Consider the following 26264-nt stretch of genomic DNA (forward strand, 5'->3'; position numbering starts at 1 on the left):
TTGGCACCCCCATGCCTCCCTCTCACCCTCACAATCTCCATTATTGCACGAGCCCGAGCCTAGCAGCCCAGTCAGCCTAAACCTCCTCTCTCTCTCTTTCAGCCACACGAGCCCATGCCTAATGGCCCATCTCGAGCAGCCCAGGACTAGCGCCTAAGTTCGTGTGCACCTAGCCCCAGCTAGCCGAGCCGAGCCACACCAACCATCAGTTCCCCACCGAGCCGACTACCCAGTAGCAACCGTATGCTGCTTCTCTAACATAAATCGTGGCATTCTAGCCACTTTTTGCCACATCTACAACCCTTGTCGAGCCAAAAATTCAAGCCCCGAGGCTCTAAAAAATGAAGAAGAAGGAGAAAATTAAGTTTTTCTTACCTTAGAGAAGAAGAAAAGCAATTGAACACAATTCTTTGCACGGGCAAGTGAAGAAGATTGCTAGGGGGAGCAAATATCCTCTGGCTTTCTCTCTTTCTTGCGGGATTTTAATTTCACTCCAAATTTATTTAACCCCCTGTTTAACGCAGACTTAAATAGGTTTTCGTGGCAATTACATTCCTTTTTCCTAGAAGAATTTAAATTTCAAATTAAAGAGGGAATCTACATCAAATTGGGACACAAACTCCATTGCAGCTTTGGATTCCTACACCTCCTGCCCTTTCCTGCGGGCTGCCTAGCAGGTATAGGGCCCTTTATGGAGCCAAAAATAATCCCAAAAATCATGGAGCTAACACGTGGATTATTTTCCAAGAAATACAATATTGCCCCTATTAAATGAGTAGGGTGCAGCCTCATTCACCACATGCAGCTAAGGTAAAGTAAACAGAGATCAACGACTGCTCAAGGCACCCCTGCCCGTAGGAAAAGTCAAAGCTATTTATGATAGAATAATCCCTTATTCTTATCATAAATACATTTCTAATCAGAGAATACCTCCTTCAAGTAAGTTGTCCTAATTCTTTTTATTTAGAATATTTACCTAATTACTCCAAGATATTTATATACACAAATATCTTGGAATATTCCACCCAAAATCCACCCTAGGGTCGGCCACCCCTAAACCCTAGAGGATCGGCCCACTTTCTTCTTTTAACCTATAAATACTCCATTTATCTTCAAAATTCAGGAGGATTTTGCTACCCACAAACTTCTAAACACATTCTTTCTAGAATTCTAACTTTGGCATCAGATGTTCTTCAGCCAAATGCCCCCCTCCCCCAATTCATCGTGGGCACGTGACAAGGTTCTAAAAAACGATAAGCCCTAGTCGGGCAGTAGGCTGGGGCATAGCGCTTAGGAGGGGACCTAGGTGGACAAAACGGATTTAAGTAAATTATTTTATATCTTTAATATTTTGGTGAATTTGATAATATGAGATGAAAGTTTAAAGGATTATAAGTTTGTAGTACTTACTTAATATTTTCAAAGGTTATAAATATATAGTGAAGTTAAAAGAAAAGCCAAATCTGTAGTGTAAATTTGTAAAGTCTGGATCCTCGCCGGATCCTCTTTGTGAGGATCCCGGGGATCCGTGAATCGTGTTCATTCATTGTATATCGTGTGGTTAAAAATTATTTTAAATATTTTTATTTAAAAATAAACATAAACAGTGCTTGATAAAAACTGATCGCACGATGTATGATGAACGAACATGATTTATGGATCTCCTGGATCCTCACCAAAAGGATTCGGAGAGGATCTTGTTGGAAACTTGTAGTGTGTTGAAAGCATTTTATTAAGTGGAATAATGTGCACATAAAAGGGAGGTGGGGGTGCACCACAGGGATATTTAATATATGTCTATGTTAGCTGCATTTCCCAATTCCAATTAATTGGAATCAATTGAAAAAATAATTAAACAAAAAGGTTAAGGGGTCTTGTGTCTTGTCTATCACATGGGTTGGAATGGGGAGAAAGAGAAACTCATTTCTCTTTCTTCTTCCTCTCGTCTTCTTCGATAGAAAGTTATCTAAAATGCAGAACCAGCTGCTATGCAAAAAAAAAAAAAAAATTCTAAAACACTCAGACCACCGCTAGGCCACCTAGTCGCCCACTTAAGCCGCCCAAGCACCACCTAGGTAGCCTTGGCGCCCACCTAATCTCTTTGCTGATTTTTCTTTCGACTATAGGTTAATCACAGCTGTTGGCCACCGTGTAGCGCCTAAGCCGATTTTTAGAACATTGGTGTGTGAAGCTTTTAGCCTTAATCTTCAGTGTTATTATTTTGCAGGTGCATATTCGTCAATCAAAGAAAGGCAGAAATTTGCATCCACACCCTCTTTTTCTTGATATTTTTTTCTTTCTTTTACATTGTATTCTGCTTTTTTTTTCTTTGTTTAGCAAACATGTGTGTGTATGCTTTTGTTGCTACTAACAACTAAAGAACCTACGTGATGAGCAGGCATAGCAATTAATAAGCTAACTACGTCTTTATTGTGAATATGGGCATGCTAACTTGTGACCAAGCTCAATCAAGCAAGTAAAATAAATGTGGTGATAGCGTCGAATGCGTTGCTAACTTATGTATTCGAGCGATCACGGCCGAGGAAGGAACACGTGTCGACCTTATGTTCTAGAACCTGGAGGCAAAATTGCTAGATCACTGCAAAGTTCAATAACTGGTTCGACTTTCACTATGCCGAACACTGAGTAACCTGATAACACCTCACTTCACCAAGAAGCTAATGAGATGACCTCTTTAGGCAAAAGTGCTAGAAACTTTTCACCAGCTGAGACTTGGATAAAAGTAATGTTGTTACTCCAAACTAAAGATGCTCATAAGTCACTTGATCTTTGACTCTAGTGCTGTTAATCCAAGATGTGTTGATGAAGGGTTGGGGTTAGTATTTTTCTCAAGGATAAGAGAAAGATTCGCGTAGAGCGAGGTTTTATGTTGATCGTTGAGTTGAAGGTCCTTTTCTGATGTAGAGCACCTTGTATTTATAGGAGTGAATTTTGTGCTGACCAAGTTTGCCGAAGTAGAGTCTCAATAGGAATATGACTTTTCAGCACACATTTAGATATTCTTGACATTATCTCATCATACCCTTCTCCTGTTGAAACTCCATCTCTAGCAAGCCTTGGCTTTTGGACTTGAACTAGGACTATGGACTTAGTCATCTTATGTGTTCGATTCACTTATTTTTAGATCAATCACATGTTTTAATTCTTGGAATAATTTGAATCTTATAAAAACCTATCATGATCCTTAGCAATTTCAACTCCAATAGGACTCGACCGAGCCACGCCTAGATCTGATCCTTTAAGAGCCATTCCTCAGCTAGGACTCGGAAGAATTATGTCCTTCTAGGGTGAACCATGGCCTGAGAAATCACCATTGGCCGGGAACCACAATCTCTCAACCTGAGTTATCTATCCTCAGCTCAAACCTAGTAGTTAGGCCCAAACAATTTTTTTTAGTATAAAATTTTCATTCTTTCAGAAATCTGACGACCAATAATTTATATTGAATTTGATATTAAAGTTCAAATTAAACATTAAAAGCACATCTATTCTTCAATCTCTCACTATCAAAATTGTGACAACGAAATCAAAATCGTGTTACAAACGGATGAATTTTTGCAAGTTTGGCCATGAATTTACAATGAACTATCTTGTTCAGGCCTCTCTAAAACAGATTTATTTATATTCTTTATTATTAGAGCCATATTCTGATCTAAACTACAAAAAGGTGATTCAAATTTGGGCAAATACGGGTGAAGCACTAACAAGTTCTATCAAGTGAGGATGTTTTTACCCTTGTAACTTCATGCATTCCATGATGTGGCCAGCTTTCGCAGTTTTACCCATTTGTCACCTACTGATCTTCAGAAGTTTTCAGGTCGTCTCCTACTAACTTCTTTACGTTGCCTGACTTACCTTCTGCTTACCTTTTGGAAAGAAATAGTTCCTTGCTGGAAGCAATTCCTTAATCCTCCATTTTGACACATGCATACACTTTATAGAATCCTCCATTTTGACATATGCAGACATTTTATAGAATCGAACATTTTATTTGTAACGTGTCAAACTGTGATTGGTATGGCGCGATTGGCATGTGATTGAGAGGGAAGTAAGAATGACTATTTCCAATATTTTCCTTTCGGAGAAATTCCTCTCCTATTTTGTAGAAGACCGTACCTCCATCATCCACACCAGTCACTGGGAGGAGAAAATCCACTCTGTAAAAACAAATCTCATGTATACATCGTCCATAATCTGTATCATATATACATTACTATCTCCATGTTCCAAAGCAAGCTAGAATATCTCATCTGTCGTTCTACGCCATGTACATCAGTGACTAAGCTCCCATTGAAAGAAAGAAAAACATATCATACAAAGAAAACAATAGGAAATGAGATGGAGTTGGAGACAAAGTGGACGAGACTCCTCGCCTCAGTTCCAGCATCTCCATTTTGACGTTGGCACACAGCTTAGGTAATGGCACCAGCCGCAGTGCTTGTTTAAGTTCTCTCCTTTGAACAGAAACACCAATCCTGTAGTTAATCTGCGTTTAACAAGAAAATGAAAATTAATCATCTCAAATGACGCCTTGTGTATGCAAATGTGTAAACTGAAACTCCTCCAATACAAGGAAGTTGAATTGTATGCAAAATTCAAACAATGATTAGACAATCCGGCAACAAGCGTACCCGGCAATCAGTAAGGCAGAGGCAACCACCACAAGAACATATTGGTAACCCTTGTGCTTAGATTTGACACGAGTGTTGGCTGGAAGATTCCGAGACTCTATCCATCCAAACTGGGGACGAAGTAGAAAAATAAAGCCAAGGAGAAACCCGGTCAAGAATCCTCCAATGTGGGCGAAGTTGCCAACATGAGGAAGAATTCCAACTGCTAAGTTAATGGCGATAATGACTATGAGCGTTAATAGAGCCGCAGCCTGGACAAGCAAGAGAAGAGAATTTGTCAATGACACAAAACATTCAAATTTTAGCACGAAGCCATGACACAAATACATGCGTCAAAACCATTAACAGAATACCAACTTCACTTGATAGAAATGAAAATTTGAGGACAAACCTTATTGGTGTATATGCTCCAGTTAGTGATAAGCTCTGATAACATAGCTCCGAGAAGTCCAAACAAAGCGCCAGAAGCTCCAACAGAAATATTATTACTCTGAATGAAAAGGGCAAATAATATGCTTCCACCAAATCCTGACAACAGGTAGATTATCCCCACACGTACTGCCAGATCATTCAAACATATAATTGAGGTCAGAACGAAACAAAAACATCATGAAAAGATGTAAAAAGAAATACATTTGTAAGAAACCAACAAGGCTTAGAATATCTAAACAATTATCAACATAGAAGAGAACATATATATTTGATTTTCTATAATTCACATATTTGACGACGTAGGAAGAGAACTAGCATACCGAATCCAAATTGCTGTTCAAGACGGATGCCAATAAAGATCAAGCTCAGCATGTTTACAAGCAAATGGATGACACCGGCGTGCAACCACATACATGTGAAAAGTCTCCATCCTTGATGCCCATGTACAACCTTGAACCATTCAAGAGCTCCCAATTTTTTCAATCTGCAAAAGCAGGAATTATGACTCAGATAATGCAAATCGAATAGGAAGAAAGAAAAAGTACTTGCCCATCGAGAAACACCAGAAAACCACTTCCATTAAATTATCACAAGCACAAAAGAAACTTATAAATTAAGAAGCAGATAAACTCTCCGGTCCTTTAACTATGACACGACAGGATTAACATTTCCAAACTCTTTACTTCCAATGAGTCAAAATCCAATGTTGGAATCACCCAAAAGGTCATCACTTTTTGACCAGAAAAAGGGGTCATTCTTCCAAGTCCTGAAGGAAATATTGTCCTGACATAACCTTGTTGGATTAATCAGCAACTTTTCGGTTCCAAGCAAACCAAACACAACCAAATAACAAAGAATGAAGAAGTTGAATAGTCCCACCAATGTATGAACCAAATAACTAGGAACATCATAGAATTAGAACCAGTCCCAATTCCCATCAATACGAATTAGAATCAAAATTTAAAAACAACTGCAACAACAAAGAACAAATGAGTATCCACATAGCACGATTTGAACAAATTTAAAAGAAAAAAACTAGGAAATAAAAGAGAAATTTCAGCACCAAGAATTGCTTACTAACATATTGGCAGTCCAGTTTACGAATATATCAACAGATATTTCGATATCAAAGACCTTGAAAAAACAGTAAAATTCTAATAAATCTATACACATCCAACTAAGAAACCGTAAAATTAGCCCAAAAATCCACAGGTGGTATCGTAAACAAATTCCACAAAACCAGAACCCCAAATCAGGTGAAGCAGTAGAATCACAAAACCAACAAATAAAACAAATAAAAATCACGAAATTGAGCGGTGGGTAAAGTCAGAGAGAGCTCACGTCTTAGAAGAGGGACCAAACAGAGGGTTCTCCTTGAGAGGCTGGAACGAAAGCCGACCAAGAAACTTAGCCACGCACTTTCCATCGAAACCAAGATTGTGTTTTGGGCAGTTGTTGATGATCATGGCGACGATGAAGACAACAATATTGGCCACCACAAACATCGGAATCAGCCACGACGTCCATTGGGCTTCGGATGTTCCCACGTAGTACTGGTTGGAGTTATAACTGTAATTGTTGGGTCTGGGTTTTTCTGGTGGTCCTCGTTCCTGATCAGCCATTTCTTCGATTGTTTGATTCTCTCTTTGCCTGTCTCTCTCAAGAAAGTCTGAAACTTTGGGGTGTAGAGTGAGAAAGGCGTGTGGTTTTGGGGTGGGTTAGGAAGTGTAAATATTTGAGAGGAAGAAGGAATTGGGAAGCAGAGATTTTGACAGTGACTTGGACGAGTGGAACACGTGTTGGTATATTGTTATGAAGGGACAGGAATTGGAAGCAGAAGAGAAGGTTGTGGATTACATAGACAAATTGTCTGCCCTCCTGTTACTTGCCTTTCACATTCTTTTTTATTTGTAAGGTCACGGTTAAATCACGTCAATATTTTATATTTTTATTACTTTTTATCTTATTACTTCTATTAAAATATTAATATAAAATGTTAACGTAGCATAACCGTGATCGCATAAATAGAAAGAGATGGAAAGATCACGATAACAGAACGTAAACAATCTGCCTCTGTGGATTTAACAGCTGAAAGAAACAAGAGTAAGAAGAAGTAGCAGGGTGATGTCGGTAAATATCGTTTGAGTTGTCCGTAAATATTAATATTAATATAATAATAATATAATAAGCAGAAAAGGAGGTATACATGAGAAAGTTTTTAACGTGATTGGTACACGAGCACATGTCATTATATAAAAGATAGGATACGTGTGATAAAAAGTTAATAATTTAAAAAATAAAATTTCCCACTACTTATATAAAAACAAATGTACCACTCATGTTTCTGTTACAATAAAAAATTTCTCGGTATACATCGTCATATGATTTTATTAATATTAATATAATTCATGTTTATGATCTTAAAATATGTCCGGATCACATCCACCAAATCCACCTAATTAATGAATCCAGACCCTTGAAATTTGATCCAACAGCTACAAATAGGGGCCTTTAAAAGTTAGAATAACTTTAGTCGTTGGATCAAATTTCAAGGCCCAAATTCATTGATTTGATGGATTTCAAGATCCATTTCCTTAAAATATGACCACTCTAGCACTGCCTCTCTCCTCTCTCTCTTTTGAGTTGTCTGTCCTTTTCTTTTTTTTTTTTTTTTTGTTTTTTTTTTTTTTTGTCAAACATGAGAATTTAATTACATTAAAAACTAGTAACCAAGCCCAAAAAGAATCAGGTAAACAACAATAGATACTTGGCCTTGGTGGGATTCGACATATTGGTTGTGGGAGGGCAAATGAGAGAGGGAAGTGGATCTGATATAACATTTCTGATCGTAGCTCACCGATTCGAGTACATGGTAGGGTGGAGATGGAATATCACGGCTATGGAGGAACGAGGAAGGAAAATTAAAAGATAGAAATCAGTAAAAGCAGGCAAAAAATGCCGAATAAGGGGCATGAAGCCTAAACCTGAGACAAGCTCAAGAGATAGTTGATACCCGACTCAAAGAAAACTGAGTTAAAACTTAGGGGAGAACTGATAATGAAGTGAAGGTGGGATGCCGGGAGGGGGAAGGGATAGAGGAGATGAGAGGGGAAGAAAAAAGGGGGAGGGCAAATGAGAAAGAAGGGAAGGAGAAGGAAAAGGAATGAGTAGCGAGTTGCCGCCTATTCTAAGCAAGAACATGGCTTCTGGATTTAGGTTTTGAAGCTCACAGAGAAAGAAGACATTTTCTTGTACAAAACTAGACTATATTGTCTCGTTTGTTTCATTTTAACCCAGCTATGTTGTATAAGAAAAATTAGTTGAACACATAACTTCCTCTTTCATCACGCAATCAAACCATATTTAACTTAGTAAGAATGATACAATTAAGCTAAATTCATTGAATCTAACAGTTAAGATCTAATATGATCAAATCAAAAGTTCAAATTTAAATCTAACGGCCAAAATAATTATAAAAAAAAAAATCTTCCATGTGTTACATATTATTTCATAATGTTTCACGAGTTTCATGATGTCAGTTTAATGATTTTTCAATATTTATTTAAATTTAAATATTTTTAGGTTAAAATATTCATAAAATTAAAAGGTATACTCGACATAGTTTTTTTTTTTTTGTTAAAGAAAGTTACTTTAAGGAAAAAATTATCCTAAATTCATTCTTTAAAATCTCAAGTTAAAATTTTAACCTAGAATGATTGGAGCATAAAAACTATTTATAGGTTAAAAATTTTAGTTTTTAATCCAAGGGTTGGAGATGGTGAGTGCACAGTTAAATTTTGGAGTGTCAATATAGTTCTAAATTTTAGTTTCCAAACATGTGAAACACCACAGGGTAACCTAGTAATTGGGGACGAATTTCAGATCCGTATTTCATGTAACCCGCCTTGTATTTGATTTCTAATGCTGGTGAATCATACGAAGGTGGCCAAAGAGAGGTTGAAATGCTTACGTGAGTTTTCTCAGCCTCTAAAAGGATAGAATGTTATTTTTACTTCTCACATACCTTTTTAATTTTTTACCGTCAAATTAAATCAATTAAAGAAGATCAATAAAAAATTAATATAAAAATACGAAAAGTAAATATGCGCATGAATACTATTATCCTAATTAAATTGATTCCTCAATGTCATGCCCAATAAATATTTTTGTGTATGGAAAACACGTTTGGTGATGTCCAATCCAAAAAGAAGAGTGGAAGGATAATTCCTCCACGTGTTATCACCAAGATCGCAAAATTGTTCGGACAGATGGCAGTGACAAAGCAATTCTGCAATAGAAAGAATCTGTTATGTCCGAAATGGACAAGGTTTCTATCCGAAATTTTTTTGTGCAGATTCGGATGATCAATCAATCGTATATGTTTATTGTACATCGTATGATTAATTTTTCTTAGATATTGTTTATATTTAATTTTAAATTAAAAATTTAAAATAATTTCTAATCTCACGATATACGAAGAATGGTCACGATTAATTGATCATTTGGATTCCCAAAAATAGGATACGGATAGGATCCTAACAGACAGAAGGAGTTAAAAGGAAAATTAAACTCATTTGGTCCTGAAAATTATTATTATTTTATCCTACAAATTAATTTGATTTGAATAACTTTCTTAAAAAGTAATGAAGTGTTGTAGCCTATTTTATCTGCCAAGGGTAAGGGGCTGGTGGCAAGAAGAAGAGAGATTAAGAGAGATGTGTCTGTAGAATTGTAGGGGAATATGTGTTGTTATCCCTCCTACATAGTGCCTTTATTTATAGTAGTGTAGGAGAGAAGAAATTTCTTAATCCCCAAGGAATACAAGTTGTAATAGAAAAATGATAACTATAATCAAATCTAATATAGGATTTACATAATCACATTTAAACTAGGAAATTTTACAACACTCCCCCTTGAGTGTGTAAATACTCAAGGTAGATTTAGCATCATGCAGAAGTTGAGGAAGTCAACTTGTCGGTACTGATTCTAAGGAACAACGCTTATTCTCAATAAGGTAGGAACTTGCATAAGTAAGTGAGTCTCACTAAAAACCCCTTAAGGCTATGGCAAAAATCCGAGTAGGGACAAAATCCATAGTCTAAGGAAAAATGCGTGAGAAATGCAAAAGTCAAAAGAAACGTGTACGGGACGTCATCAGGGATATGACCAACTCAAGATGGGTGTCTCGTTAAAGTCTAGTTAGGTAGCAAAAACCTAGTGGGAAAAATGCTCCTAATCGTAGGGAAAAAGAGTACATTAAGATTAAGAAAGTATTCTTCAAGATACTCCCTCTAAGTTTGACACAATTCCAAAGAGAAATAGCAATGTTACAATTCAGAAAGTTTACCAATTCCATGAACAAGCTTCTGAAACGTCGTCTTTGGTAGTGATTTGGTGAAGAGGTTAGCCAAATTGTCTTGTGAACAGATTTGCGTGACTTCAATCTTCTAATGCTTTTCTCACGCCAGTCCAGTGTCTGCGTGTAGGTGCATCACTGTATATTGCCAAAAGATTAACAGCGAAGGAGATGTCGGGTCTAATGCATTGAGTTAAATACAATAAAGAGCCTATTGCACTTAGATAAGGAACTTCAGACTCCAAAATCTCTTCATCATCCTCATTCGGACGGAAAGGATCTCGTTTTGCACCTAGCAATTGAACGACCATAGGCATACTCGAAGGCTTCGTTTTATCCTCATTAAAACGGCACAACACCTTCAGGGTGTAGTTTGATTGATGTACTAGGATTCCATTTGAACAGTGCTTTATCTCGAGACTAAGACAGTATCGAGTCTTTCCTAGATCTTTCATCTCAAATTCCAACTTCAGGTGCGCTGCAGTTCTCACGAGCTCTTTAAGAGTTCCGATAAGGTTCATGTCATCGACATATACTGCAACAATCATAAATCCGGAATATGACTTCTTAATGAACACACAAGGGCATAGTTCATTGTTCAAAGATCTTTGACTAGTCAAATACTCACTCATACGATTATACCACATTCTTTTGGATTGTTTCAAACCGTAAAGTGAACGCCTCAGCCAAATTGAGAGCGTGTTCCAAGGTTTGGAAATATTTGAACCAGTTACTACGTCCATCAACTACATACTCAGTTTTTCAGAAACTACCAAACTGATAAGGTAGCGAAATGTAATCATATCCATAATGGGTGAATAACCTTCGTCATAGTCAATCCAGGGACGTTGTAAGAAGCCTTGTGCAACAAGACCAGCTTTGTAACGCACAACTTTGTTCTTCTCATTACGCTTCCGAATGTAAACCCACTTATAGCCAACGAGCTTCACATGTAGATGAGTAGGAGTTACAGGTCTAAACACCTTACGTTTCGCAAGCGAATCAAGTTCGACTTGGATTGCTTATTTCCAGTTTGACCAATCAGTTCTACGTCGACATTCATCAATGAAATGTGGTTCAATGTCACCATTCAACATGATCTCAGTAGCTACTGCAGATGCTAATGCATCATCGACGATCATCTCATTTCTACGCCACACATCATCTAAGCTAGCATAATAAACCAAAATCTCACGATTCTCAGGATGAGGATTCGTCTCTTCAAGGACGCTTCCATAATCTAGAATTTCCTCATGAGTTGGATTCATCTCTTCGGGACCTTGTGCCATGGATTTCCTCTTCTGGGGGTGTGAATCCTTTGAACCAAGAGGTTTGCCATGTTTTTGTGTAGGGGCAAATGATTAGGTAACCGCTAATGTACGTGGATCACCAAGATTGGCGTCCCAGGCCTCCAAGAAGGAAGTACATCGTACATTTGGTACATATATCTTTGCAGGCGTATTCACAGTTGGAATATGTGATCCTGTCACTCGCACTAAATCGATGAAAGCATATGGCATGCTTTGAGCTATGCTCTAGAGATCTAATATGCGTTGCACTTCAGTTTGAGATTGAGTGAAGCAGGGATCTAAATGAGACAAAGTAGGGGTCGTCCAAGATTCGTCGCGTCGTTCTTCAGGAACATTGACGTTCTTATCTCCCCCTAACAATGGGAAGACTATCTCATAGAAGTGACAATCCACAAAACAAGCGGTAAACAGATCGCCTATCAAAGGTTCTAAGTAATGAATAATCGAAGGAGAATCATATCCGACATAGATTCCCATTCTTCGCTAAGGCCCATTTTTGTACATAAGGGCGGTGAGATCGGCACATAGACCGCACAACCAAAAACGCGCAGATGTGATATGTCGGGTTCGTATCTGGTAACCAACTGAAGGGCACTAAATGGTTGTGTCGCAATTAACCTTAGGCAAACCAACTTTGATGCGTGCAATATTGTATTGCCCCCAAGCAGTGATCGGGAGCTTAGTACGTATGACCAACAATCGAGCAATCATTTCTAATCGCTTAATAAGAGCCTCTACCAGGCCATTTTGGGTTTGAACATGGGGTACGGGATGTTCAACTTCAACCCCAACTGACATGCAATAGTTATCAAAAATTTTAGATGTGAATTCTCCAGCATTATCCAATCGAATAGATTTGATCGAATAATTAGGGTGGTGAGCCCTAAGCTTGATAACATGACGCAATAGTTTGGACAATGCAGCTTTCCTTATGGGCAATAAGCACACATGTGACCAAGGTATGGAAGCGTCAACCAAAACCATAAAGTATCTAAATGGTCCACATGGAGAGTGAATCGGTCCACAAATGTCCCCCTGAATCCGTTGTAGAAAAATGGAACAATTTGAACGAATCTTGTCATAAGAATGCTTAATAATAAGCTTTCCCATAGAACATATTTGACATTTGATTCCTTGGATCGAACCTAAACTTCGGGCTAGTGGATGCTCGTGTGATGATTTGAGGATACGGTGCTTCGCTAGTCGTCTAGGACATCCCAAACGATCATGCCAAAGTGTAATTTCATTCGCAGTCCCAGTAGTAAGGCTAGCCACTGATAGAGATTTTACCACACACGCAAACGGGTCAAAAACTCTTATATTACTTGCAAGAATGACAAGGTTGTTATAGTATAAAATGGTTCTCGCAAGGTCGTTCTCCGCAGGGATTATTAAATAATTCGAAACAAACCAAATTCCAATTAATTATTGTAAAGCAGAAAATTGAGATGATTGATTTTATAACCTACTTAAATTAAAACGAATTTAATTAATAAAAATAAATTAATCTGCAATATTAAAAATGAAAGGGAAAGAAAACTGTTTTGGAAAAATCAAATTAAGAAAGCACTAGGGTTCCACCATCACCTAGCAATCCTATGTATTTTGACCAATTACTTATGATCTACACATGCCACTTTGAAGGTTAGGTTTTCCTAATTTATATTCTACGTGGAACCTCCAACATAGAACGTATATCTAACATGCAACCCGTCCGGACGTTCGGATCAAATCTGAACATGAGAAACTCATTTTGCTTTATGAAAACCCTTTGAAAACCATGCAACCCTTAAGACGTGGTGTTCATCTTAAGTGAAATTACAATTATCAATCACAAGAAGCCAGCGTCAATTTCAGGGAACCTTCCGACCAAAATTGCATTAAATTACATTTCTAAAGATCCTAATGGTGATCAAGCATTGATAGGAGCATATTTAGGCGACTTTACTTAGCTTGTTTTCATGCATTTATGTTATTAATTCATAGTTGTTTTAGTCTTTTAAAGTATTTTCGTGTGTTTTTAGGTTCTAATGGCAAATGGAGCAATAAAGTGCATTTTGAGGCTATTTGGAGCATTTTTGGGCATGGATTGGATAGCTTAACCATGGAGCAAAGAGGATGGACGAAATTGAAGACTAGAAGAGTTAAGAAAGGCTACAAATCTGGTGGAAGAAGTCCTAATACAATGAAGATAAGGAAGAAGCAAGAAACAAGGAACCTTATCCAACCTTATCTTATCCTATCCTATCTCTAACATTATCCTATTCTATCCTATCCAAATCAGGTGGGGGCTTAAACCTAGCTAATTAGGGGGAATCAATTACACATTTAAACACCTAATTCAGTTCTAGAACACTTATCCATACCAATGCCGCAAGACACCCCTCCTAGTAGGTTTAGGAATTGAAAACCTTTTCCTACTCTTATATCACATGTCCTAGGCCCTTTAGGTTTAGGAATCTGCCCTAAACCTTCTCTTCTAGAAACCTTATCTCATCCCTACATGTGTGCCGTACCTTCCCTTATAGAGTCCCTAAATCCTAGCCGAAATTCCTATTCCAAATCCCACTTGATTTCTGCCTTGAGTTAACCTTTTTCCAATGGGATTAGGCAATCCTTTTCCTTCACTAAGTGTGCCAAACTAGCCTATATAAACTCCTTGCCGTGCCATTTAATCACCACCACCCTTCACACAACAATCATTCATTCATAAACACAACCATCCTTTGCCGTGACCTTACAACCACCCATTCATCATTCCCCTACTTCCACACCTCCATCCCAACCTCCATACACCACCATAGACCCTTTGCCGTGACTTAGCAAGGAGGAGGAGAAGGAAGACCAAGCCTTGGGCGTTTGTGCATTCAAGTTGGAGTGTTGGACGTTTCTAGGTGTAATCTATCCTTTATTGTTAATGTTTAAATCTATGTTGCTTTGTTTTGTCATGAACATGAGAGGCTAAACTCGTTTTAGCCTAGGGATGCTTTGAAACCATGATTACATTTATAATATGAGTTGATTGAGTCCAGTTGTGATTTCATAAATTGTGAACGCAATTTACTTAACCGTTTGACGGATAACTTATTCTCGTATCTTTATTAGGGATGCCTACTTAATTTGCATGCTTGAATTTGGGGCTAGAATATTAGGGTGTTTCACATAATCGTCACAAACTAATATTCACAAGTAGTTAAGGTTGTTTTCACAATCATGTTAAGTAAATTCTTGGCATAAGTTTCATGCAATTCATAGTAACGAGTGCTTCGTCAATGCTTATGGTTTTCAAAGAACTTAATGATTCTTGCTTGTATCTCTATTATGCAATTCATGTAGGGAACTTGTGGGGAATGCTTTGGGTTGTCGTATGCAATCATCCAATTCAATAACGTGAGGAAAATCTGAGGGTTAATTAGTGCAATTCACGGTTAATCTGGGGTGTTGAGGTTCATGGTTTATCGGAAAAGCAACTGGAAATCAATTTATGTTAGAAAGTATCATGTGTGGAGAAGTATCCCTTGGCTATCCCATCATCCATTAGTTTGTCTTATTTTCGTCAAAAATCTATTTTAAAGTTTTAAGTTACTTGTTTTCTTTTAAATTTGTCCAAAATCAAAACCCCTTTTCTTACTTGTTCCAAATCTGTCCAAAAGAGTCTTTTTGAGTCTTTAGAGTCAAAACCAAATGTATTTTCATCCAAATTAAGTCCTAGAGTCTAAATTAAGTCTTTTTGGTTGTTTTTGGTTGTTTTGAGTCTTTAAAGTTTGTTTTGAGTCATATAAGTTAGTAAGAGTCTTGTGAGTCTATTTAAAGTGTTTTAAAACATATTTTTACATCTTTGAGTCAATTTTCATTAGATTAGCAATCCCTCCTAATCCCCGGCCTAGAACGATCCCTACTTATATCTATACTACAATTGTCAAAAAAAGGGTTTAATTTGCGTGCTATCTTTTATCACATCAAGCATTAAGACAATTAGATAGTTTTAATCACGGTGATCAATAATTCAAAGTATGCATGCAATCAATCACAGGCAATTAAATAAACATTACATATTCATGCTAAGGCTCAAGGCTTCGCCCTAGCAAAAGGAATTAGTTATGAATATTCATAATTGAAATCATAGAAAATATTATTAAGAATAAAAGGAATGACAACACCTTAAAGTAGAAAATCTTCAAGAACCCTAGCCAAGTTCTCTATATCCCCAAAGTTGCATAAAAGAAAGCCTCTCCCAACCTAGAACCGGCCAAAGCCTCTTAATATCTCTCTAAAACCAGCGCACAGACCTTAACAATCAAGTATTTTATTCCCACTAAGAAACTAAATAATAACAAAATAAAATAGAAAATAAAGTCCTAATTAAACTAGGAAAAACTGCGCAAAAACTGTTCAGCCACGTTTTAGCCTCAAATCTCCTCCAAATCCGGCCCAAGATAGCTTGTTTTAAAGATAGGAACGTTCTAAACACATCTCCAGAAGGCTACGAACCCATCCGATGTCATCTTGGGCTCCAAAAACGCAAGTTAAGCCCAAAACGTCACTATTCTAGCACTGCGCATTGCTCCTTTATTTTATTGCCAGAAAATCATCGCTTGATAGAAAAATCTGATATTTTGATACGATCAAGCTAAGTGACTCATGAACGTCCTCCAATTGGAATTACTCCAAAATTCATTCATTTGGCCATGTTTTTCTCCAGAAGAAGTCGAAAGTCCTATATTAGAAATACAATTCAAAGTATCAAAATTCTTTTAAAATATTAATCAAAGTATATTAAGAATAGGGTAAAATATATAATATGAAATTAACTCTTCAGCCAAATAGTGGCATTCTATGGGGTGTATGGTCGTAGTATACAGACCACTTGGGATATACTCTATCTTCTCTAGAATATGCTTCTGGCCATATTCGTAAAAGGCTAAGCACATAAATTCAACTCCGTTTTCTATGTAGGTTTTAGCGTGGTAATTGTTATCTCTAATGTCCTGGAAACTCAACGACGTTCTTCTGGAACATGGAGAATAGAGTGCCTTAGCAATGGTCAAGATTGTACCATTGGACAACATTATACATGTTTTACTGTATCCTTCAATCAAGTTGGATGGGCCAGAGAGGGTTGTCAGAGGTGCATTCTTAAGTGTGATGTTAGTGAAATAGATGTGTTCACACAAAACGGTGTGCGTGGTTGCACTATCTGCCAGACAACTAATTTCCCCACTAGTCATACCTAGAATAAAAAAATTAATTTGAATCGATCACATGCATAAAAGTTCCAAAAAATAAATATCAATTCAAATTAATTTCATTTATCCAAGGATGGTAATTAATTAAAACTTAATATCCAAAACAAATCACCAATAAATAATCCAAACTTAATATCCTCTTTTGGCATTTTGGGCATTGGTTTGTGCTATAATGTGCTTCATGCACAGCAGTTGCCCCAGAAGGTTAAGCTTGATGATTTTTCATCAATAGCAGATTTTGCTTTTCAGCAATAAGTAAGACAGAGATCAAATCCGAGAACTTAGTGAACTTCTGAGCTCTATATTAATGTTGATGCAGGACAATATTAGTAGTAGAGAAGGTCGAATAAGTCTTCTCCAAGAGATCCTCTTCGGTCAAAGTTTACAAAACTGGAGAAGTGATCGGATTCGACAAACTTCAGAGTTCTATTCATTCACGGACTTAAAGTCTTGGAAGCGCAAATCCTTGTTTTTCGCCCCTCTAGGATTTTAGTGGCAGAGATAGCCCTAAATAGACTATCTCTCATTCTTGAAGGCTCAAATCGAAGCAGCCGTCGTCACTTTCTCAAACTGAACTCTCGAAACTCAACCCCGACCAGCCACGAGTCCATGGCCACCTTCTCCAGTCTCTCTCCACCACACCACTGTCACCACATATGACCTACTAACCTACCACTAGTCGATCTGCTACTTTTGTCTCCGATTCTTTCTCTGGATCGAGCAAATCTTGAGCCTTAATCGAGGTAATTGTTGATTCTTTCGAATTACTTCCAAAATATAGGGTTTTGCTTCAAATTAGTTTTCAAGTTAAGATTGGTTTCGTTTCTTCAATTTGGGGTTTTTCATTTCTAGGGTTTGTGAAAATTGGGGTTTTTCGTTTCGAATTAGTTTTTGAAGTAAAATTTATGTGGCAGTGTGGTATGTGCAAATTTAGAAGAAGAAAAAAATATTTTTCTTAACGTGTCATAACGGATCGGGTCATTTTACCTGTTGGGTAAAATGATCGACCTGTTTAGAATCCGTTAAGATAATAGGTGTGACACAACACAACCCGTTAAGATAACATGTGTTACACGAACATGGCAAACACGACCCATATAATGAGTGAACATCCACTGAGTACAAGTCTCTTACATTTTATTAAAAAAATTAAAATGCAAATGAAAGTTATCGATTTTCTGTCTAAGTAAGAGTCGTGACCTAGGTGGGTACCTAAGAGGATTAAGCGGATGCCTAAGCAGATCTAGGCGCACATGAGGTATTTGGGTGTGGTCAAGTTGGTGGTGTAAGGGACTTGAGGTATTCTGGCGTGGTCAATTTGGTGGTAAAAGGGATTTGAGGAGTAGGCATAAATTTTAGGAAGGGTGTGGTGTGCTTTTGGTGTGGGTTTAATGCGAGAACGTGAAGGAATGGGTACGTACATATACGGATACAGAGAACAATGCATGAGCAAAACTTACGCATATGCTGATCGTATGATTGTTAGAATAATGTTAGGTAAACTAAATGTGCAAATCAAATAAAGTGCCACCTATAGGAAATAAATACGTTAATCAACACTTAATACAATCATCAACTTTCATATTATTTGGTTTACAAAGTTTGATTTAAAAATCTGATCTTCCTAACAAAGTTTGATTTAAAAATCTGATCTTCCTAACGTATTTAATTGAGGAGTTAGGAAAAGTCTGCCTACTTTGGTTCCAGGAGGATCCTCGCCGGATCCTCTTTCACGTCCATTCATCGTACATCGTGTGGTTAGAAATCATTGTAAATTTTTTTATTTAAAATTGAATATAAACAGTACTTGACAAAAAATGACCGCACGATATACGATGACCAAATATGATTGGAGAATCCCCGGGATCCTCACAAAGAGGATCCGGCGAGGATCCTCACTCACTTTGTTTGATGGAATTAGATTATAGTATATATTTTATGGATAAGCTAGAAAAATCATATTTTTAAATTATATTTTGTAAATCACATGATTTGTCAATAAAGTAAGATCCTGTAATTTAAATAATTTAAACAACAAAAACTAACCGTTAACAATTACATTATGAAATTTATAAAATGTGATTTAAAAAGAAGGTCATCATAGCATTACTCAGGCCATCTCCAACCGAAGGCTGACCAGATAGCTCATTTTAGCCTTTTGGTCTTCCAAGATATTAATATTTTAATGAACAGCACATGACCATATTTGCCTCCATCTCCAACCGAGGGCCAAAGGCCTAGAGGCTTGTTTTAGCCCTGTCACAAAAAACTATCTCCAACCTAAAGCCAAAGGGCTATAGTATGGAATGTGAAGAATTGAAATAAACTAAGGTAAGATAGTATGGAATAGTGAAAAATATATGAGAAATGGTGTAGGAAAAAAACTAGAAATAAAATAAAAAATAAAAATAAAAAATAAAAATAAAAATAATAAAATAATAAAAAATAAAAAGTGGGCAACAAACCCTAGCTTTTGTTGCTTACATGGAAATGGAAATTTAAGCCTAGGGTTTCTTTCCACCTAAGCTAAGGTTTGTAGGACTTTTTTTGACCTATAAAATTTGACAATTGTCTGCGCACGAGAGAACAACTAGAAAAGTAATTAACAATGCACAGTTACTCAACTGTGTGCTCTTTTTTCAGATTTAAATAAAGTGGGGTTTGAAGGTTTAAATTAAAAGATTGAACTTTCCATGTGCAGAACCAAAACTTCTCCCTTTAATCTTTCAAGCCCACTTTATCTAAAAAAAAACTCCATAAGAATGAAAAATCTAAATCCTTGAATTAGAGCACTTATTTCCATGACGATATAACCACTTTATTATCAGTAAAATTTGGTTTTCAGACGTAAAGAAAGGTTTTAATTTGTTTTAATCAAACGCAGCTACGTTGATCATTTGTTCCAATTCAATAATACATTGTCATGTTTAACAAAACAACAGTATTTTCTCTAAGGCCTCGTTAAAAATCTATGACTAGATTGGAATCATAAGTTATTATATTCAAGGTATGTGGCAACAAGAAAATGAAAAAGTTGTGTTCAACTTTGAAGGTAGAAGAATGATTAATTACTAAAGAACTCATCCGTTCCAATTCTCCCCAAAATATTAGGATTAGAAGGATCAGTTTCATTCCTATCTAATCCATTACACACCAATCCAGAAACCTAAGGCAGGAGGATTTTGGATTTAACCACAAAATGCGAAGCCATAATAATTAAGTATTCTTAAGGATCTAAAAAACGCTAAGCGCTAGTCAAGCAGCATGATGTGGCCTAGCATCTAGGAGGGCTAAGCGGATTTTGGTAAATTTATATATATCGTATTAACAAATGTCTGCTTGTACTTCAAAAAATAAATAATTTCATTGAGATTTATAAACTGTAAAATAGAATGACATAGATTATAAAATACTAGAAGATAATGAAAACATAGGAACAATCATATAATGCTTGTTCACTAAGTATTCAACAAGTATCTTACAATTTAAAAATAAAATAAAATAAAATACAAAATGAAAATTATTCATTACTTGTCTAAGTGAAAATCGTGAAATAAGCAGGTGCCGAGGCGGTTTGGGCGCTTAAGTAGGTCCAGGCACTCTTTTTTAATTTTCAAACATTTAGAGATTAATCAGGACGATGACCAGCCGCCTAACTCCTATGTGGGGCCTAGGCGGCACTAGAAGAAGATTTTTAGAACGGTGAGCATTCCACACACATGTAAGACACACACCTCCACCATTCGGAGCAGGAGCTGAAACACCTTGTGTGTCTCTCTCTTTGATCACATAGGCCTAAGAGCAGATTGTGGAATGTTACAAGCTTCTTCCCAAAAACCATCTAAATGCATCAAACTAATTTGCTTCCATCACATATTCTCATATCAAATATAAAAAAATTGGCAGAATAATCAAACTACAGGCAAAGCAGCCGTTTTCTTTACGACCTCAAATCAACAAGCAGTAGCAGTTTAAGAGTTGGATTCCCTCAAGCCGGACCAAACCTACACCAGTTTCCAATGTTCTAAGAAACCAAATTCATTTTACTTGTTCAGTAATACTCAGAGGCTTCGCACATAAAAAGTTAAAGAGGATTGAAATATAAACAATAAAACTTTCACTATTGCAATCGAAACCCATCATGAAGATCCAAAATTGTTGTGGCCAAAAATGCCAACATCAATCCATACAAAAATTGCAAACCAGAAAAGACTTGAAATGTCAGAGCAAAACAAGAAGTAGAGTAAACGGTTAAGATGGGAGGAGGAAGAAAACTCATCGCTTTCCACCACCACCTCCGAGCTTGGCGGCCTTAGGACCAGCAGCCTTGGGCACGTTTCCCTTGGACTGACCCTTTGACTTGGACACCAATTCAGCCTTCTTCGCCTTCTTCTCATCCTTGGTCTTCTTAATCCTCTCCTTAATTTCACTGCAAAATTCACACACACATATAAATGACCAACCAGGGTCCCTGTCGAACAAAACCCAAAACTGAACTTCTCGTCCTAATGAATTGGTTCAATTTTTAACAAATACACATAACTATTAAGGAGCAACAGGGCATGTTGAACAAAACAAATGATTGACCAACTTAAGAGTGTGTCTGGGAATGCTTCAGTGAGGCTAAAAGTGCTTCTAGATGCCAAAAACAACTCTTAACAGTATTTGGGTAGAAATAACTACTAGTGCTATTGAATTCTGAATGCGGTGTTTTTCTAGGCACTGGTATTTTAATTTAAATGTTTGTATGCTTCTAATAAAAGTGCTTCTAACAGAAGTGGTTATGAGCAGAAGTTTGCAGAATCATTTCCAAACGGCCCTATGATCAACTGAATTCACAACGCATAGTTAGCATAAAGTAACAAAACCCTAAACCCAAATTTTCAAAATCTTAATCAATTGATTCAATTTATAAAAATAAAAATAAAAAACGCATTTGAATGAACAATCAAAGAGCCTGTTGCATAAAACCCAGAATCCATTCTTATCAACGTAATCAATTGATTCAATTAAACATACCGAAGAGCCGCCTCACGGGCAGCGTCACGAACTTCGGGCTTTTCAGTCCTTCGCTTCTGGATAACTTCCAATGTGGCACCAACAATGGACCTCGAATAGGGCTTCTTGGTCGAACGGCGCTTCTTCTTCACAGATTCAGCAGCAATGTCCTAAACAGAAAACCACATCACAGACAGGTGAGCTTACAACAAAACCCTCATTCACCAATCAAACAAATGAACGATTCAAACCAAACCACAGCGTTTAATGGATGTTAGGGTTCTACCTTCTTGTGTTGCTTCCGGTACATGGCGGTCCAGGTGAGCTTGGAAGGCTTGAGGCGGTTGTGGAAGTACCTCTTGCATTTGGAATTGGCGAAGAGGAAGACCTGGGAATCGGAGCGGATGAATCGGATTCCCTTTCCCGGGTAAATCTTGTCGCCGCTGAAACGGCAGAGTTCCGTCTTCAGAACCATGGCTGCTCCTCCGCTGCTGCTGTGATGCTGAAGTCTGCCGCCGCTGCTCGCTCTCAGCTAAATCTTCGACCTGTCGAAACTCTAGAACCCTAATGCTTCCCAATTTAACTTCAACTGCCAAAGGCGCTCGCGGTTTCCCCCGCCGAATACGATGTCGCTCAACTGTTTGGGCTGTTTTGTAACTTGGGTTGAGCCCAAGCCTTTCGCTTATTTCTCTGGGTCCAACGTTTTTCTTAAGGCCCAGCCCAATTTACTAACTTGGATTTTGCCTGTGACTGACACGCAGCTGTCAATATTTTGTGAGTCCAACATACGTAGACGGTTCAATCACTCACGCATATGGAGCCTAGAATTGTCATTAGCCAATATCCACTGAATTGATGAGGCGAGTAAAAGAGATGAGTTAAGTTTAGGCTACGTCAAGGGTTCAACAACCATAGACGATTCAATCACTCATACACATATAGATAACTATTCATAGCACACCTCTGCATATGGAGCGTAAAATTGTCATTAGCCAACATCCACGTAATTGGTGAGGCAAGTAAAAGAGATGAGTTAGGTTTACACTACGGTTCCATCTTCTCCATAACCAAAAAATGCACTCAATTGAAAATGACTAATATGTTAAACACTTTTATAACTAACCCTCATGGGTTGCAGTCGTAAGACCATAAATCTTGCACCTAATCCATTTCTCCGGACAAAAAAAAAATAATCTCTGAATCTAAACCACGGTACAACAAAAATATTCAGCATCGAAAAGTCGAAGGTTTTACTTGCAGTTAATACTAGTTTGGTTTTTTATGTTTCGTTCGCGGTTTCAGGAACTAGGGACAACTTAGCAAGAAGACCACATATCTGGAGGTACGAGCCAACTCCATCGAACACAGATTCTTGTGAGTACGTACCTTCATGTGGTACTTCAACCTCTGAAATTTTGAAAACGTTGGATTGTATGCAGCAGTGAGTGAGCGAGAGAGACCAACGGCTAAGATGTGGTTGGGCCGCTACTTCTCCACCCACGACTTGTTGTAGGTTGACGAAGAAGAAGACGCCATTGGCGTTGACACTTGACAAAGGCCGCCCGGGAGAGAAAAGGGAAAGATCATCAAACAGCCCTTTTTTGCCTTTCCGCTTCGAGAGGGAAAATAGTCCTCCAGCTGTTTATGTGGACGGGGTTGGAGAATGTCGTGTTTCCTGTTAAGTATAGTCAATTTGGATTTCAGAGGATTTTAATTGACTATTTCTATGTGATAAATTTTAAAAAACTCTAAAATTTCATATGGATTTTTATTATAAATTCTGTGAATTTGTTTGAATTCTTTCTTGAATTTTCTAGGATTTTGAAAAAATTGAAAATCACACCCAAAACCGTGGGATTATTTTTAATGAAATCATGTGGTTCTTGGGATTAACCTCTCCAACTTTGTATAATTGAAACCCTAATTTTTTTTAATCCATGGCCGCATTGCAAGCCTTGATACCGGAATCCAAACCCACCTTCACCGCGAACCCATGTCCTTGCTCCCCAACCTCAGCATTGCCCAGCCGAGAACGCACACTAAACAAGCAAGCCATGGCCACTTATCCAGATAATAAAAATAAAGAAAATAAAAATGTGATTGTGATCAATCCAATACAATCAGACGCGGGATAGAAGACATGATGCAAATCACAAGTGCAAAGTGTCACGGGCCATATGTTACAAACAAAGAAAACGCCCAAGACATCATATATCCAAGCCCATAAAGCCTTGTCTTCATAGAAGCTTCTGGAACATCCCGGAAAAATCAAGAACATGGCGGAGCGTTCAAGATAATCTAGGGCATTCCGGAACAATCCACACAAGGGTACAAATTCAAGCCTCACCTAGAACAATCTAGATTAGGCAAGTTGTATCTAGAACTATACTAGATATTTTTGGATGTAAGTAGGGAATTCTAGAACCCTCCATTGAGGAGGCTACTTAGGCCTATAAATAGGAGGCAAGGCCATTTGGCCAAGGCATCCAAGAATTGTAAGCAATTGTAAAGTTCTCCTAAGTTTCAATACAAAGCTTCCTTTCTCCCATCTTCTAAGTGATTTTAGCACTCTCCAAGCTATCTTAGCTTTCTTTGTGATTCAATTCGGGGAAGCGAGGCTTCAAAGGCTTACTTAGCTTGTTCATCGAGGTATTCAAGTCTAAGTGCCGCACGGGCGGAAGGCTTAAAGAGTCATCCCGTGACAGCTGGTATCAGAGCCTAGTTCGTGAATCACTTGAAGGAAAGTAGGATATGGCAAGTGGAGAGATGGTGTCCGGAGTCTCCGATCTAAGGGAGCGTACTGCCGAGGTCCAAGACGTTGCCAAGAGCAAGCCAAAGTTAAAGGACTTGCAAGCATCGATGGAGACCATGGAGGAGCGACTCGAGAAGGTGGAACGAACCATACTCGAGTTCAATACTCGACTTGATGAGGACGTTGTCGACAAGGAGGAAATCCAAACCATGGTGGACAATGGTAAGGATGAACTGCGTGGCTTAGTGGAAGGGCTACGAGATGAGCTCCTTGGCGCCCTCAACACCATGGCAGACAAGATGCGGAGGGAAGTCCAGGTTCACCTTGACAACATATAGGCAAGGTTTGTGGCGCTTCAAGAAGAGATAAAAGACACAAGGGAACTTAAGGGAGATGTGGCGTTTTGTAAAGAAGCAGTCGTGAAGCAATTCGTGCAAGGGCCGAGGGAAATCAAGGCGTTGGACTCCAAGGTAATCGACTCCTTTAAACCCAAATCCTATAATGGGAAAAAGGGAAGCAAAGGAGCTCGACACATTCGTGTGGAACGTGGAGCGATACTTCAAGTACCTGAAGCTTGAAGATGACGAGTCAAAAATCTCAACGGCAACCATGTTCTTAGCTGACAATGCCCTTATGTGGTGGCGTCGTCGGAGCATGGAGATTGAGCAAGGTACGTTCTCCCTCACCACTTGGGATGAATTTAAGAAAGATCTTATGTTGCACTTCTATCCCCAAAATGCCAAGTACGAAGCCAAGGAGAAACTAAGATGGCTCAAGCAAACGGAGATCGTCAAAGACTATGTCAACACCTTCGTGAGTTTGTTATTCGAGGTGCCCAACATGTTAGAGGAAGACAAGCTCATGTACTTCATGAGTGGACTGCAAAATTGGGCAAAACTCGAACTACAAAGGAGACACGTGCAAACATTGTCTGATGCCATTGCCGCCGCCGAATCCTTAATTGAGTTTAAATCAAGCCACCAAGGTGATTCCAAGTCCACGGGGAAGAGGGGTAACCATGAGAAAAGTGGGGGAGAACATAAGCCGAAGGATAAGGCCGAGACAAGCAAACCGAAGGAGAAGAAATCCGATAAGCATGACAAAAGCAAGGGTAAGTCTTGGCAACCCACTTGTTACTTATGCGACGGCCCTCACATGATGCGAGATTGCCCACAAAAGAAGGCCCTTAAGGCCATGGCTTTCAAGGAGGACAAGGCCGATGAGAGTAATGATGCAAGGATGGGATGCATCCGTCTACTGAATGCCATCCAAACAACCCTCCCACAACCTAAGGCTCAAGTTGAGGGAGGATCATTGTTCGTCAACGTCAAGACTGGTGACAAGACAACGCGTGTGTTGGTGGACACGGGAGTAACCCATAACTTCATGACGTCGGAGGAAGCCACAAGGCTTGGCCTCCGAGTTATAAAGGAGCCCGGTAGCGTGAAGACGGTAAATTCCGCTGCCACCCCCATTGTCGAAATTGCGCGCAATGTACAAGTAGACATTGGCGCATAG

General features: G+C 38.2%; 3 protein-coding genes across 3 annotated transcripts; 1 reads left to right on the forward strand and 2 right to left on the reverse strand.

Annotated features, from left to right (window-relative positions):
• Positions 1-4159: 4159 nt before the first annotated feature.
• Positions 4160-6794, reverse strand: LOC137710940 (RHOMBOID-like protein 2). Its single transcript, XM_068450108.1, has 5 exons — positions 6426-6794; positions 5405-5568; positions 5044-5210; positions 4653-4903; positions 4160-4507 (listed from the first exon to the last, which is right to left on the reverse strand). The coding sequence occupies exons 1-5, from the start codon at positions 6704-6706 to the stop codon at positions 4396-4398; spliced, it is 975 nt and encodes a 324-aa protein (XP_068306209.1). The 5' UTR covers positions 6707-6794; the 3' UTR covers positions 4160-4395.
• A 14302-nt stretch (positions 6795-21096) lies between these two features.
• LOC137710867 (large ribosomal subunit protein eL24z-like) lies at positions 21097-22560 on the reverse strand. The gene is made up of 3 exons (XM_068450020.1): positions 22281-22560; positions 22016-22164; positions 21097-21425 (listed from the first exon to the last, which is right to left on the reverse strand). The coding sequence occupies exons 1-3, from the start codon at positions 22467-22469 to the stop codon at positions 21272-21274; spliced, it is 492 nt and encodes a 163-aa protein (XP_068306121.1). The 5' UTR covers positions 22470-22560; the 3' UTR covers positions 21097-21271.
• A 2687-nt stretch (positions 22561-25247) lies between these two features.
• On the forward strand, positions 25248-26264 carry LOC137710036 (uncharacterized). The gene has a single exon (XM_068448998.1). It carries the CDS (start codon positions 25248-25250, stop codon positions 26262-26264), a length of 1017 nt encoding a protein of 338 aa, XP_068305099.1.

This window comes from Pyrus communis, chromosome 12, assembly GCF_963583255.1.
Source record: "Pyrus communis chromosome 12, drPyrComm1.1, whole genome shotgun sequence".
Classification (NCBI taxonomy): domain Eukaryota; kingdom Viridiplantae; phylum Streptophyta; class Magnoliopsida; order Rosales; family Rosaceae; genus Pyrus; species Pyrus communis.